The following is a 14937-nucleotide window of genomic DNA, read 5'->3' as shown; positions in this document are numbered from 1 at the left end:
TTACTAGTAATAGCTGACCTCACAGGTGTTGAAAGGATGAAGTGGAATGTCAGAAGTGTCCTCTACACTAACTGACACAGGATAGATGCTTCGGAGGCATCTTCATTCCTGTAACAGGAATGGGTTGGATTCTCACCAGGTTGGGTAGAGCCCCGCCTGGTAGAGTTTGAGCCCCGCCTGGTAGAGTTTAAGGGAGAAAGCTTGTTCTTTTCTAGCTTTGGAACTTAAAAAAAACCTGAGTTCACAGCCTAAGGAGTCTGCAGGTTTATTCAGTTGGCCAAGAAGTGACCTATATTCCAATTTTCTTCTTTTTTTCCTCATTCTCCTCCCCTTATTATGAATACAAATTGTAAAGTAGGATTTTATAGTGTTGCCAACATTGAAGAGAGATACAACTGTATCTAGGCTGAAAGATTTCTCTTCTGCCTTGTGCTGTTGGTGATTGGACTCGTTTTGTAAAATTAAGCAGAGGTGGATTTGGGCTGTAAATGAAAGTATGATTAGGTCTTGAAAGCAATGGGAGGCACAGGAGTAGTGCCTCACCCCCTTAGGGATGAGGAGGAAAGGCAGCTTTCCCAGGACTAAAGTGTGACACAGCAGTGTGCTGGAGCATAAGCCGAGAGCGTGGAAGGGCCCCTACCTTGTGTCCATACGAGGTGGCTCCTTGCGAGCCACCAGTCAAAGAACTTAAAAGGTTTTTTGAGAGCTAGGAGTAAAGTGTGACACAGCAGTGTGCTGGAGCATAAGCCGAGAGCGTGGAAGGGCCCCTACGCTTGTGTCCAGGTAAGACCACCCCAGCCGCAGTATCCGTTCACCCGTGAATTCTGTAAGAGGTCTCTTTGTTCGGGCTATGTCTTTAGGTCAGCAAGCACTGAATTCCAGGCTGCCTCAGAAATTCCGAGCCACCAGTCAAAGAACTTAAAAGGTTTTTTGAGAGCTAGGCCAAAGATTCACTTTGCTTCTGAAGCCAGAATGTGATATGAAGGGGGCAAAGAGAGTGACGAGGTTGTCTTACCTTCTCAGGGGGACATTGTGTCCTGTGCTGGCACGTATATCCACGTGTGGAGCATCAACGGGAACCCCATCGTGAGCGTGAACACGTTCACGGGCAGGAGCCAGCAGATTGTCTGCTGCTGCGTGTCGGAGATGAACGAGTGGGACACACAGAATGTCATAGTAACGGGACACTCGGACGGCGTGGTCCGGGTGAGTCCTGTGCGGGAAGCATGCTCGGTGTCTGCCGCCCGGTTTACCTGAGACTCGTGGAGCTGTCCGTGGTGGGGAGACACCTGAACAGGTTGTGGTATTAGGAGCAAACTCTTGCTCAGATTCAGACAAGCCTCAGCGGCTGTGTTCTCAGACCCGGGGAACGTCAGGGACTTGGCCCCTTTCCTGACCACTAAGCTGATCTGTTAGTGCCACTTAGCACTGGACAGCTTCACCCAAGGGCACTTAAACATGATTTCCGTGTCACAGTAGATTGCTAAAAATGGAAATTGCAAAAGTATTGGCTTTTCGGCCTCTTGGACGGTTTCTTGGAGAAAACAGGGACTGTCTCTTGTCTACAGAGAATCACAGCTGGAAAATGCTCCAGTCCCATCTGGAATCCTAGAAGATTTACCCGAATCCTAGTTTATCCTTTTCATAGTTTTCTTTGGTTTGGGCTTCTGCAGAAAATAGAATCCACAGAATATTTACCTTTACAGTCTTTTCAAACATTTGGGTCTCTCTCTCAGGAAGATTTTCCTTTGTGCCTATTTTCTTGAACTGTGCTCTTTGTAAAAGCAGAGAGCAGCTGATGGCTGCCCTGTATTCATGGTCACCGGCCAAGCGAAGATGAGGCTCTCAGCCCCCGCCACACCACACCCTGCACCTCAGACAACAGGCACACCCCGACGTCTGCTCTCTCCAGAGCGGTGTTTCAGATGATTTCATTCTTGAGGCATTTAGGGAAAAGCTCCATAGCCAAATGCATTTGGGGATCCTGCTTACTTCATGCCTTCATGCGTGCAAGGCTCTCGGGTTTTTGCCGGAAAAAAATGTGCTTAGTTGAACAATGTTTTTCCAACTTCCTTGACCACCATGCTTTTCCCTCTGCCATGAAACACCCATTAACATCTCCTGGAACCCGGTTCGGGAAGCACTACTTATGTGTACACAGTCCTCTCCCCCAGTTTTCAAGAGAGAGGGAAATTTAATCAGACACAATAATAAAAGATAACTGTTTAACCCCAAGAGCTTATCTTCATCCAGTCACATGTAAATTGTTTCTTTAAGCTGCTTAACTTTTATTTTCATACTTACTTAAATTCAGTTTTGGAGAATGGAATTTTTGCAAGTTCCTGAAACACCAGCTCCCGAGCCTGTTGAAGTCCTAGAAATGCAGGAAGACTGTCCAGAAGCACAAATAGGTATTGGAAACTTTCTAATTATTCCATAGTTTTCATATTTCTTTTTTGTTTGTTTTTTTAAAGTCACTGTGGATAAACTTACATCAGACAGCAAGAACAGTAGCCTAAGGTCAGGTGTGGCTGTTAGAAGCACGACTGCTCCCCAGCACGGGAGGTCGTGGGGTGGGCACACCAAGACTTCGCCAGCTCACCAGGCAGTGCTTGGTGTCGGGGCTTGGCTTCCTCATGCTAGTAGGGCAAATATAGCTGCTAGCTTTCCAAAGTACCAAAGGCTCGGGCTTTCCGTTCTGCAAATACAAAGCACGTCTGGAGGGCACAGTGGTGGACAAATCTGATGGCCGCCAGTCCCACATCTGTTCTGCTCATCGCTTGTCACACTCCGTGTGGGTGACAGGGTGGCATCATGTTTGTAAGGTATTCACGGAGGCAGATCAGAATCCCCTCCCTAGGCCTGCCTTTGAAAAGGGCTTTTACTCAAACTAAAGCCTGGTGCTCTGTACCCTTAGTATTATCTGAGGAATACAGAGATGGATGATTGCTTTACCGAATGACTAGAAGCCATGCCATAAACCCAGGCTGAGACCCGCTTTGGGCTGCTCATCTCCAGGAAAGGTCCCCCCCCCCACCCGATGTAGAACAATCGGTACAATAGACTTCCCCGAGAGGAACAGAGTGTTTTGTTTTGTTTTGTTTTAAGATTTTATTTATTTATTTGACAGAGAGAGAGCCAGTGAGAGAGGGAACACAAGCAGGGTGAGTGGGAGAGGAAGAAGCAGGCTCCAAGTGGAGGAGCCTGATGTGGGGCTCGATCCCAGAACGCCAGGATCACGCCCTGAGCCGAAGGCAGACGCTTAACCGCTGTGCCACCCAGGCGCCGCAGGAACAGAGTTTTAACTTTGACCTTCAGATTGCTTCTCCATGATTAATTTTTGTACACTGAAAATTCCGCATGAGTTTGATGACATGAAGGAAAGGACTTATTATCAGAAAGGCATAAATCATTTCTCTTTGTAAGCCAAAAATAGTTTCTACTTTCATTGCCAGAAAACAGAAATGATCCAATGGGCAGGGCATTTTAATACTTTATTACCTTAATGTAAGTTTCTGCATAGTCCTTTGCAGCTCCACTAAAAAGGTCATCTGGGCATTTGGGAACATAAAAATCCAGTTCAGTTCAGTAAGTATTGACACAAAAACCTTTTTGTGTCAGACATTGGATTAAGCAGTCCTAGGAGAAGTCTGTCCTTTCCTTTAACAAAGTTTTAAGTGAATAACAGCAGAAGATGAGAAGAATAAGATAGAAGAGGTCACATTCAGGAAGGAGAGATATTGGTATGTCTTCTTTCTTCTTATATATTCATATCCTGGACAGAGTTTGATAGAAGTGGCAGAGGGGAGAGCAGCCCACAGGGGAGGGTTGACTTTGGACAGCATAGGAGTGGCAGGCTCGAGGGCAGTCACCTGGGTGAAAGGGAATGCAAGCCCGTGGGTCACTGGAAATGAAAGCCACTTCTAAGACTGCTTGGCAGTGAAGACCTTAAGCCATTGAGTCATAAGCCATTGAGTCATAAGCCATTGAGATGAAAAAAAATTAGCTAACTAGACTACTAGTGTTAGTACAAGGAAGGCAAACTAAGTAGTTTGTCTTGCTAAAAAAATTAGAGTGAGCTGGTACTTAAAGACTTGTTCCTGCTCTCCTTTTTTCCCAATTCTGTGTATTCGTTTCTTATAAATTTTCTCTCCAGCAGACTCTATCGCAAGAGAGTAGGGAGTTGAGTCGAGGAAATGCATGATAACAACGGGACGAAGGAAAAACCCCACAGCAGATTAAAGCTTCCATCAGTAATTGATTCACGTAGATTGTCATTTATGCTGACTGCCACATGGAAGGCACCGTGCTTGGGGCCCCTTCTCTCAAGCTGACCACTATCTTGTAGAAAGATTATCCAGAGGTAATAGTTCGGGGTGAGAATTAAGACACAAAAGGCATACAGCTGTTCAGGGAGTCCAGGAGAGTGAGACTTGCTTTCGGCTGCAGCCACCACCACGTACGATTTTGGAGAAAGCAGTGTTTGAGCCGTGCCCTGAGGGTTGGGTAACACGGGAACACAACGAGAAGAGGGCGCTAGTAGGGCCAGCGGCACGCGCAGCCTTCCCTGTGAGGGGGAGCAGGACTCTGCGGAGAACAGAGTTGGCGCCGGCCAGCCGAGCTGTGGTAGTGAGTGTGCGGCAGGCGCTGAGAAGTTCGCAAAGGCAGGTTTGGGCCAGATGGTAAAGCAGGAATGCCAACCTAAGGATTTTGGCCAAAGCATTCTTTGAACTCAGAAATTCCTTTTTTTTTTTTTTGCTTTTTTGCTTTATGTAATCTAGCTGAAAATTCTGGTGTGTTTTTTTTATTATTATACTTAGCTTAAAATGCTATGTGTATCGTGTCTTACCTTGTAGAAGAAAAACAGCAGTGGGACAGAGCTGGGTCTAAACATAATGTATGTGTGTGTGTGTTTTCTCCTTCTCCCCATGCATTACCCAGGGCAGGAAGCCCAGGACGAGGACAGCAGCGATTCGGAAGCAGAAGAGCAGAGCACCAGCCAGGACCCCAAGGACGTGCCCAGTCAGCCTGGCAGCAGCAGCCACAGGCCCCGGGCGGCCTCCTGTCGAGCAGCGGCCGTCTGGTGCACCGACAGTGGCTCCGATGACTCCAGGCGCTGGTCCGACCAGCTCAGTCTGGATGAGAAGGACGGCTTCATATTTGTGAACTATTCAGAGGGCCAGACCAGAGCCCATCTGCAGGGTCCCCTTAACCACCCGCACCCCAACCCCATGGAAGCGCGGAATTACAGCAGACTAAAGCCCGGTAACTAGGCGTGTGGTGTCCATTTCTTGTTCCTTGTGGGTGGTGTGAGGGCTGGTAGAGTGAGGCAGCGGGCTTTCGTTCTCCCTGCACCCCGTCCCTGTGACCTTAGCCACCCACAGAGAAGGCCTCTTCAATGTCTTACCCCATGACGGTGTTTGCTCTATGTTGGGCATTTCTTAAAGAAAAACACCTCACACCAGAAACTTCCTTTCTTCACACATCATGAAAGCTTTTGAAAATGGGCAAGTTATTGATTACAGATAAATGAAACTATATTTACGGGTAGCTTTGTCTGTTAGAGAGTTAGAGGCAAGGTTCTCAATTGGAGAGAGTCTGTCTTCTTGCATTGAAGGTTTCCCCATCTCTGCATTGTCTGCCCCGGCCCATGACCGGTGTTCAGCTAAGACAGCTTCACCTTCCGCCGAGGCCGCGGCTGCTGGCGACAGGGAGAGCTGCTCTAACTGTGCGATGCAGCGCCCTAACTTGGAGAGCGCTGTATGAGGGCGCACCTACCCAGTGCCGGCCTCTCTCGCTTCAGGGTGTAATGTCTTGCAATTTTGCACTCCAGGGTACCGCTGGGAACGGCAGCTGGTGTTCAGGAGCAAGCTCACTATGCACACAGCCTTCGATCGGAAGGACAACGCGCACCCGGCAGAGATCACCGCCCTGGGCGTCTCCAAGTAAGTGCCCGACCTTGCCAGCTCCTCCCCCCACGGAGTCACTTGCTTAGCCCGGGTCCACACATCCAGACCCGTCTTCGGAGAAAACAGATTCCGTTTGCAGTGTCAGACGTTGCTTGAACAGACAGGTGAGAGGAAGAAACCTGCCAGTGCATGGAGTTTAAAATCTCTGTTCTTCGAGGTTACATTAAGGTTTGATCCAGAGACTTGAGACAAAAGTGTAAATTCGGGCTCGGTTCTATTTTTGTCTCTTCCTACACACACCCTCACCCCAGCACACACATCCACGGAAACGTGGAGAACCTCAGCAGTCACAGAAAGCGCTCTTCAGCCACGTGGCTGTGCGGAGGCCTTCCCCGAGGTAACTCCATGTCGTGTCATGTCTCCTGCAGGGATCACAGCAGGATCCTCGTTGGTGACAGTCGAGGCCGAGTGTTCAGCTGGTCCGTGAGTGACCAGCCGGGACGTTCTGCTGCTGACCACTGGGTGAAGGATGAAGGAGGGGACAGCTGTTCAGGCTGCTCCGTGCGGTTTTCTCTGACGGAAAGACGGCACCATTGCAGGAACTGCGGCCAGCTCTTCTGCCAGAAGTAAGATGAGATGCGAGCGTTTTGAGTTTCTGTGGGTCAGGCCCCTAGGATGTGCGTTGTGCCCTGCACGGAGCTGCTCATGTGCTCCGGGGTCCCCAGCACACGATGCCACGATGGTCTAAACCAGCCTTCGCTTTCTCCTTGTTCCTTTTTCTCACAATTGTGAGAAATTCTTTCTTCTGTTAAGAATCCTCACAAACACCTGGTCCTGCGAGACTCAGAACGGAAAGGGGCTATGTTCCGTCGTGTTTGCGTATAAAACCCTGTGGGTGCGCACACTCGCCTGTCACCCCGTCCGCCACGTCTTCTGCTTGGGGTGCCTGTGGTCTCCATAAACAGCACCGTGTTATCGTGGCGTGGGGTTTCCGTTTTACAGAAGTACAGCAAACTGTACCTTGTATTAGAACTTCCTTTTTTACTCAACACTGGTTTTGAACTCCGCGTAAATCACTAGAATTTTCATTGTGGCCGTTGTCGTGGATCTTTGGTACGAGCATACCAGAGTTCACTGCTGCCCTTGCCGGACTCGTAGGGGGGAGACTGGCGCGCCGCCCGTCCCCTGGCCGGTGCCGCAGGACCGCTCGCAGCCGCCTCTTCTCGGTGCGCTGGCGTCGAGGAGGCGCCTCCGGCCGCGACGGACAGATCCGAACGCGCTGGAGCTGCGCTGGCTGTGGCCGGATGCGTCTCGGCCCGCGGTGCTGCCCGACACGGGCTCGGGCGGGCCCGCAGGCTGTCCGGGTTCTTCCGCCGGCACTGCCGCACGCTGTCACTCCCGCGGCATTGCCGCACGCTGTCACTCCCGGAGCCGCTGTAACTCGCAGCGCGGAGGTGAAGCCGCGTGGCCTTTGCTTCTCGGCCATTGGAGTTTGCTCTTGGCTAACGTGGCCCATTTTCCTTTTAGGATTGCTTGTCTTTTCTCTTTTCCCCCGTGCTTGAGGAGTTCTTTATTCACTCTGGGTTCTAATTCTTTGTCTTTTCTGCATCTTGCAGGTACCTTCTGCTGGTCTGTGGCCTCCATTTGTGCTTTATATGTATTTTTTCTGACACACAAGTCTTTAATTTTGATGTAGTCACATTTCTTACTTTTTGTGATTTTTGCTTTTTGTGGCTTAAGAAATCTTTTCCTGTCCTGAGATCATAAAGACAGCCTTGTTTATTTTCTTTTACAAGGTTCAGGGTTTTGTTTTCCACGCGGAGGTCTTGAGGTCCAGATACACTTGGAGTTTATTTGGAGGTGTGCTTCGTCGTGGGGACCCTTTTTAGTTCCCTTCTGTGGACAGTATGTTGTCCCATCACTGTTGATCTGGATGTGGTCTCTGTTGCACGGGGTCGCCTACGTGCGTGTGCAGTCCTCTCGCTCCGTGGCCGACAACGGGAAGGACCTGCAGGCAGCACTCTCTCATGCTGACATTGCCCAGCTCTAGAGATCCTGTCACGGGAGCATGAGCTGTGTAATTGTTTCTGAGCCACTTACTGCGGTTTGCGGGCACCGGCGAATTGAAAAGGGTGTGGCCATTGGGTTTATACTGACCGGATGCTCCCTGGGTTCCTGTCCATAATGTCATCTCAGGCAGGTTACTGACCCTCTCTGGGGCCTGTTTTTTTATCTGTAAAATGTGGATAATTATACCTCTCCTCCTGGAGGTGCTGTGAGAACAGTGAAATTATGTGTGTGGATTTTATAAAACACCGAGTATGGAGTCTGGCAATATAGGTGTTCAGTAAAAGATGTTGTTATAGTTTCTTTTTTCTTTCTTTCCAGATTAATGTCTTAAACCTTTTTCCTGAGAAGTCTGATTCAAGATGAGTGAGGTAGACAGTTGGTGCCAGCCATTCCTTATGGGACTTTGTATGAGCTTGGCAGAGGGTTCTGTCTTATGCTTCTGTGCTTGGAGAGGCCCACTTTATGAAACCTAGTAACCTAGTAATTTTTGGTAGTCAACACCCCCCAAATGTACCCTGGCACACATTCTTCCTTGTCATGTTTAACTTTCCAAATATTATTTAAGGGTAGATAATTCTTTAAATTATCCATTGCTTTCAGATGTCTGGTGGAGGCCGTATTTGAAAAACCAAACCAACAGTGATTGATTATGATAGAGCAGACACAGAAGGCAGAGCAGAGCCCTGCCCACGTTCTTTGTGCCTCTCATTGGTGAGAGAGTTTGTCAGCACTTCTTTTTTTTTTTCTAACAGTTTTCTTTCTTTTTTTTTTTTTTTTTTAGAGAAAGTGTGAGCAGTGGGGAGGGACAGAGGGAGGAGAGATTCTCAAGCAGTCTCCCTACTGAGTGCAGAGCCGATGTGGGGCTCAATCTCATGACCCTGAGATCGTGACCTGAGCCGAAATCAAGAGTCAGAGGCTTAACCAACGCTTAACTCAGGCACCCCTGAGACTTTGTCAGCACTTCTGAGGGTCTCGTCAAAGTCCCAGGTCCAAGAACGGCCTTTAAATCCCTTAAGCTGGTGACACTTTGTTTATCTGGACACCTTTACTGGTAGGTTATTGGAGGAAAAATAATTCTCTATCTCAGGAGCGCCTGGGTGGCACAGTCATTAAGCGTCTGCCTTCGGCTCAGGGCGTGATCCCGGCGTTATGGGATCGAGCCCCACATCAGGCTCCTCTGCTAGGAGCCTGCTTCTTCCTCTCCCACTCCCCGTGCTTCTGTTCCCTCTCTCGCTGGCTGTCTCTGTCAAATAAATAAATAAAATCTTTAAAAAATACTACTACTAATAATAATTCTCTATTTCAGTCTCATGAAAAGGCAAGCTTAAAGTGATTAAATGCCACATCCAAGGTCACACCCTGCTTTATTCCAGGAAGAGGAATACTTTTTAAAGAATTTGAACACCTCTGAAGTAGAGTCTATTTCAGGGAGTTCTATCAAGATAAACAGAAAATGAGAACTTTTGGACCAGACAGAAAAGCCAAACTACTGTTCAAGAAATCACCGAGGGGTAGATCAAACAGGGCTTCAAAGCCCAGAGGAACTTGATAGTCTTTTAAAATGATCAGTATATCTTCTGCCAAGAGAAAAAAATTAAGCTCCAAGTGAAGACGTTGGCATCCCTCCCGGGTTTACAGGGTACGAGAGCCCGTCCCGCACGGGGAAGAATGGCCTCACAGCTGTTCAGACCCTTTGGCATCATCCCGAAGGAAAATCTTGCCTTTAAAAAAAAAAAAAAAAGAAAAATCTCTTCAGTCACACAGATAGCTTGCCTTGGTTTAATATTACTTTTCTTCATAGACCGAAACAAATAATATGGTATTGTGTTTGGTCACGGGTGAACCGCACGCCGCAAACCAGTGCGTCCTTGGCATTCTTCTGGCGTCATACTTCTGGTCTTGGGCATTATGGTGCCGGCTTTCTGTTCAGCTTTTATGTTTGTGTTTCTCAGCCCAGTGATGAAACGTGGAGAGGACCTGTAACTACTTGATTTTGCCTTTCCTTTAGGTGCAGTCGGTTTCAGTCCGAAATCAAACGCTTGAAAATCTCATCGCCAGTGCGCGTGTGTCAGAACTGTTACTACAACCTACAGCACGAGAGGGGTTCGGAGGATGGTCCTCGGAATTGCTGAGGATTTGACAAGCTGGTTGCCGATCGCGGTCTGTAACCCCCCTTCCCGATTCCCCGCTCCCGGCTCACAGCTCGAAGGCGTCGAAGCAGTCTCCGTTTACGCCTCTCTTCATACCACGTGTTTGAAGCGTCGAATTCAGTGGGATCAGTGAATAAGCGGGTGCAGAGTGCAGCAGTGGGGCGGACACTGTTCGGGGGACAGCACAAGAAGAACAGGAGGTGGTTCCTAGGAGCGACTTTTCCAGTATCCCATTCTCCCTGTTACCAGTAGCTGTCTCCAAGAGAAAATCCTCACTTACTAACTGTCTTTTCTTGCGTCTCATTTTTATAGATCTACTCATCCTTATTTGGAAAAACCACCACCAACAAAAAAAAAAGGCTTTTAGAAAATGGTTGTAAATCTGACTTCTTTGCAAGTAACTGTGTATATTGTAAATAGGTATAAAGGCCTTTTTTTCTAAATAAGGACTTAACTGTCTGTAACATGAGACTTCAAACTAAACCACTAACTCAGTGAACTACTTAATGGTTTGTCTGACATCTCTCACAAATTAATTATAAATATGTTTTTTAAATCCTCAAAGACATTATCTGTGGTCTTTTCTCTCCCCTTTCCAGCCCAGCCTGTGTGCCCGATGTCCTTTCTTTCAAGTTGCCCACAGTATCTCCACTTAAACTAGGCTAGTAACCAAAACAATGCGGACCTTCTTTAGGAAACAGTGTGGGAGACTGAGAGTCCTGCCATAAGATACCTTGGGAATACCTGGGCATCTTGCAGCTGGCTACGTGCCACCTCAGTGTTGTTCCAGTGTCCTAAGGCCCCTTGTAAACTCCTATCTGGACTGCCATGTGGCCATAGCGTCCCTTCCGAGCGCTGCACGGAGATGGTCAGGTGATCGATGCAGTGCAGGAGACAGCCTCAACTAATGGAAATATATTTGCATGTAGCCCACATTAGCTTCTCTTGCATAGAACATAATAAGGGTGTGTCTTTGGTGACACCAATGTTCTACTACAGCTTATTTTCAAAAAAGGGTAAAAAATGAAAAAAGTGTACAGAATTAACATATAAACCTTGTAAACCTGGATCATGTCAGAACTGCTTATAATTAACCTTTACCATTTAATGCCATCTACCTGAACACAGTGAGATTTATACTGTATCAATGTCTATTTTTTTGTTTTTGCTATGAATATAATTACAGTATTTTAATATTTAGTTATTTAATTTGTTCTACTAGTTGGATACAGAACACACAAATCCAGGGAGGCTAAAGCTGGTTGGGGCTTAAGAGAGAAGTTTAGTTTACAGAAAAAAGGCTTTGGTGGTGGGATTTTTTAAAATGTGTGTTATGTACATATATATATATATATATATACACATATATATAAAAAACAAATGAAACAATTAATCTAGATTTTAACATTTTCAGATATTTAGTGATAATATTATGAACAATTCTAAAAGCCCTGTGATTTGAAAAAATGTAGAATTATTTATGGCCCAAGCAAGGAAGGACAGGCCTTCACAGCCTCGTGGAGGTATCGAACAAAGGACAGTGGCTTTGGCTTTCCCAACTTTCCATCTTTAGGCCCTGGTGACAGGCACACTTATGCACTAAAATGCACATATATGCACATGCATTCAAAAATAGGCATTGGTACAATAGTAATCTTGTACCTAATGGGCTGAAACCAGCTTAAGAACAAATTTGTTCTTCCTGATAACTAGGTCTCCAAGAGAAAATATAAAGGCTGCTTTAGTGCCTTATGCTTACTAAATTTAACCCTTTATTTACCGAGGTTTGAGCCTACAGTCTATTTATGATTACATATCAAAATTGATTAACACACTTCCATTTCTAAAAGTTCAGATACACTTGTTAATAAAAGGATTATTGGCATTAATACTTTAACTTGAAGAAAAGTTGTGTTCTGTTTTCCTTTCTGTGTCTTAACTCCTCCCCATGCCCCCCCCCACCCACCATCTTACTTCAATTCTAATAAATAATGCTGGATGTTCAACAGTGGTAGGAATTGTGCTATCACATAATCGTGGGCTTTGCCCCTGTCCGGCCCTACAGATGAGTTGTAGCAGTGTTATTCTACACTTTTTAAAAGAAGCGTCCTCCTTGTGTCTATGAACCATGTTTACCCCAAACCCAATGGCAGAGGTCTTCTTTAAAGACTTGAATATATGAATGTGTGTATGTAGTTACTTGAAGGTTATTCCTCTGTGTAATACGAAGTCATATGGGATGAACACTTTTAAACTTTCCGACACAACTTCCGTAACTAGAAGGTGGAAACCAAAACCCTCATGATAGTATTTCCTCTGGCAGCTGGTGCTGTGGGCAACTGTTTTATTCGGTGGGGTTTCTTTTCTTTTTGCTTTCTGATGCAGAAATCACAAATCACTCACACATGCAAGTACACTCACATACATAAACTAATTGTTTCTCTGGATGTCTTTCTGTGTTTCGTGTACATTTGTTTACCAACATCTGTTCTCAGCATGTGCACCCACTTCGTGTGGTCCGTGTTCCTTCTCTGAGAGTACCTCACAGGGCTCCTGCCTGATCCGTGTACTTCATTTGTTCATCCGTCCATCTATGCTAACATTTGTGTGTAGCGTGCAACCGTAACGTCACGCTTCGGAAGAGGAAAATAGCTGCCCATAGCAGCCATCCGTCTGGATAATAGCAAAACACTCTAGATAAGTTATTTTGCACTTTCTTATGTATAAAGTTGGTAGAAACTTATTTTTTGCTTTGTATCATTTAAATACATTTTGTTTTGGTAAATGAACTGTGTATAAAATATTTATGCCGTTAAAACTGTTTTTAGAAAGTATTTTTAATTTCAGCAAGTTTGGTTACTTGTTGCATGACTATTAACACAGCTGACTTTTTGTGTCAGTGCAATGTATATTTTTTTGTCCTGTTATTAACTTGTAAGCCCTAGTAATGGCCAATTATTTGTACAGCAGCAGAAGTAAATTGAAGATACTGGCTAAGACTGGATTGATTGTGGACGTTTGTACTATACTGCAGAATCCATATCTGTTCTTTGGTGGTTATGTAAAAGGCCTGAAGAATTACTATCTAGTGTGCAATCTGTGATAACTGAATGTTCATTGTATATCTGTCTCTGATGCAAAAAGGTAGAGTAACACAATTACAATACATGATTAAATGCAATAGTCCAGGTACTTTTTTTTTTCATTTCAAATAAATACCTACTATTTACCACCCAAAGAAAAAAAGTTGTTTTTAAGCCAGTTTATTCAGGGAAAGAGAAACAAAACAACACAGAAGGCAGATACTTCCCTAAACTCTGTGTAGTTCTTTTCAAGTTGTGAATGTCTCTTTCAGAAGCTCCTGCTTGCAGAAATGTTGGCTGTTAGGGTCTGGCTCAAGCTCTAGTTCGATCCATCTTTCAATGCTGTCTGCCTTGAGCTTCACAATGGTGCTGGCCTCCTGGGGCTGATGAGTGTGTGTGGACGGCCGCAGGGAGAGACAGCTGACTTCAGGAGATCACCTGCAGACGCGAATGGACCCACGGACAAAGCCTGCGTCGTGTGGTTTCTGCTCTTTTTCACTGAGCCTCATTCTCTGTCCATCACATTGTGAAAAGTAAGCAACAGTAAATCGTCTGTCTCCTACCCCTGCCATATTCACATCAGGAATATTCTGGTATCCTGCCCTTTTCCTGGAAGCACGGCACCTACTGTCATAAGCTGGTCTTTCCATTTCAGTCTTCAGGCTGAGAGTTAAGAACTCGCAAATCCATTCTTAATGTTTCTAGCCTATTTAGTTTTAAAACTGCCTTCTGAGTATAGAAAACACTTTTTATATTTATTTAAGCTGCTTTGGCAACTCTAATTTTCCTCTTTCTAAAGATGCTAACAAAATCCCAGTCCCATGTAAGCTTGAACGGCTGAGTCCCACATTTGAGAATATTGTGCTTGTTACAAATCCCACCTCAGTGCAACTCCCTTTAGAGGCAAAGATGAAGGAATGCCAAGAACTTCTAAGAGCAAACAGCCATTTCTTCAACAACAAAGTCAATGGTAAGAGAAAACAGGGTCAATCCCATTCCTCTAGTGCAGTACTACTCCGGTTTCTAGTCACCTCCAGAAGCTCTGTAGTCCAGGATGGGCATTGCTGAAGTTCTTTTAGGATTTAAAGGGCACACATGCAAACGATCACCAAGTCCCTTTTCGGCCATTTGCTTCTCTCCGATAAAAGGACACGTGCACCCCGCATCTTAGCCCCTTTGAAGCATCAGAGAAGAAGCAGGCCAGCAGAATTGGTATAGCATTGGCTTAGTCTCCTTACCGCTATTCTCATTTTCCCCACACGTCGCTAAGTTCTTTTTTATTTACTGTTCCTTTTGACTTTTGCTAGAATGGCAGCAAGCCAAGCTCCACACTGAGAGCCAGCATGGTGTTTTGGAGAGCCCCGCAGTAGGAGCTGAGAGCCTGAGGCTGCAGCCGCTCCCTGCTTGTGAACTTGAGATGTCCCTCTTGAAGCAGCTCAGTGCGTCAGGTTTTCCTGTGTCCGCGGTTGCCCGGGAGCAGGGAGGGGGTTAAGACCGCGCTTCCTCGGCTTCTTGGTTTTAGGACCTTTTGGCCCTTAAAAACTATCAAGGACCCCTACACTTGCTGTTTATGTGGTTTGCGTCTATCAATAATCATTGTATTAGAAATCAAAACAGATTTTAAAAATGTTAATTCATTGAAAAATAACAATGATAAAACCATTATATATTAAGATCAATTATATATTTCCACGGGGAAAAATCGTCCAAGCCAAAAAAACCAAA

At 45.9% G+C, this 14937-nt stretch overlaps 1 protein-coding gene across 11 annotated transcripts in view; it reads left to right on the top strand.

Moving 5' to 3' along the window:
• Window positions 1–13375, top strand: part of WDFY3 (WD repeat and FYVE domain containing 3) — a 265960-nt gene extending 252585 nt beyond the window's left edge. For all 11 annotated transcript variants that reach the window (XM_057309806.1, XM_057309803.1, XM_057309811.1 and 8 more), the window contains 6 exons: window positions 1024–1206; window positions 2315–2411; window positions 4942–5265; window positions 5834–5945; window positions 6338–6535; window positions 9988–13375. In XM_057309806.1, coding sequence (XP_057165789.1) covers window positions 1024–1206; window positions 2315–2411; window positions 4942–5265; window positions 5834–5945; window positions 6338–6535; window positions 9988–10111 — 1038 coding nt within the window. In that variant the 3' untranslated portion in view covers window positions 10112–13375. The remainder of the gene's footprint in view (window positions 1–1023; window positions 1207–2314; window positions 2412–4941; window positions 5266–5833; window positions 5946–6337; window positions 6536–9987) is intronic.
• The last annotated feature ends 1562 nt before the right edge of the window (window positions 13376–14937 follow it).

The sequence above is a fragment of the Ursus arctos genome, unplaced genomic scaffold, assembly GCF_023065955.2.
Source record: "Ursus arctos isolate Adak ecotype North America unplaced genomic scaffold, UrsArc2.0 scaffold_9, whole genome shotgun sequence".
Taxonomy (NCBI): Eukaryota; Metazoa; Chordata; class Mammalia; order Carnivora; family Ursidae; genus Ursus; species Ursus arctos.
This window is presented reverse-complemented; position numbering and strand designations above follow the sequence as displayed.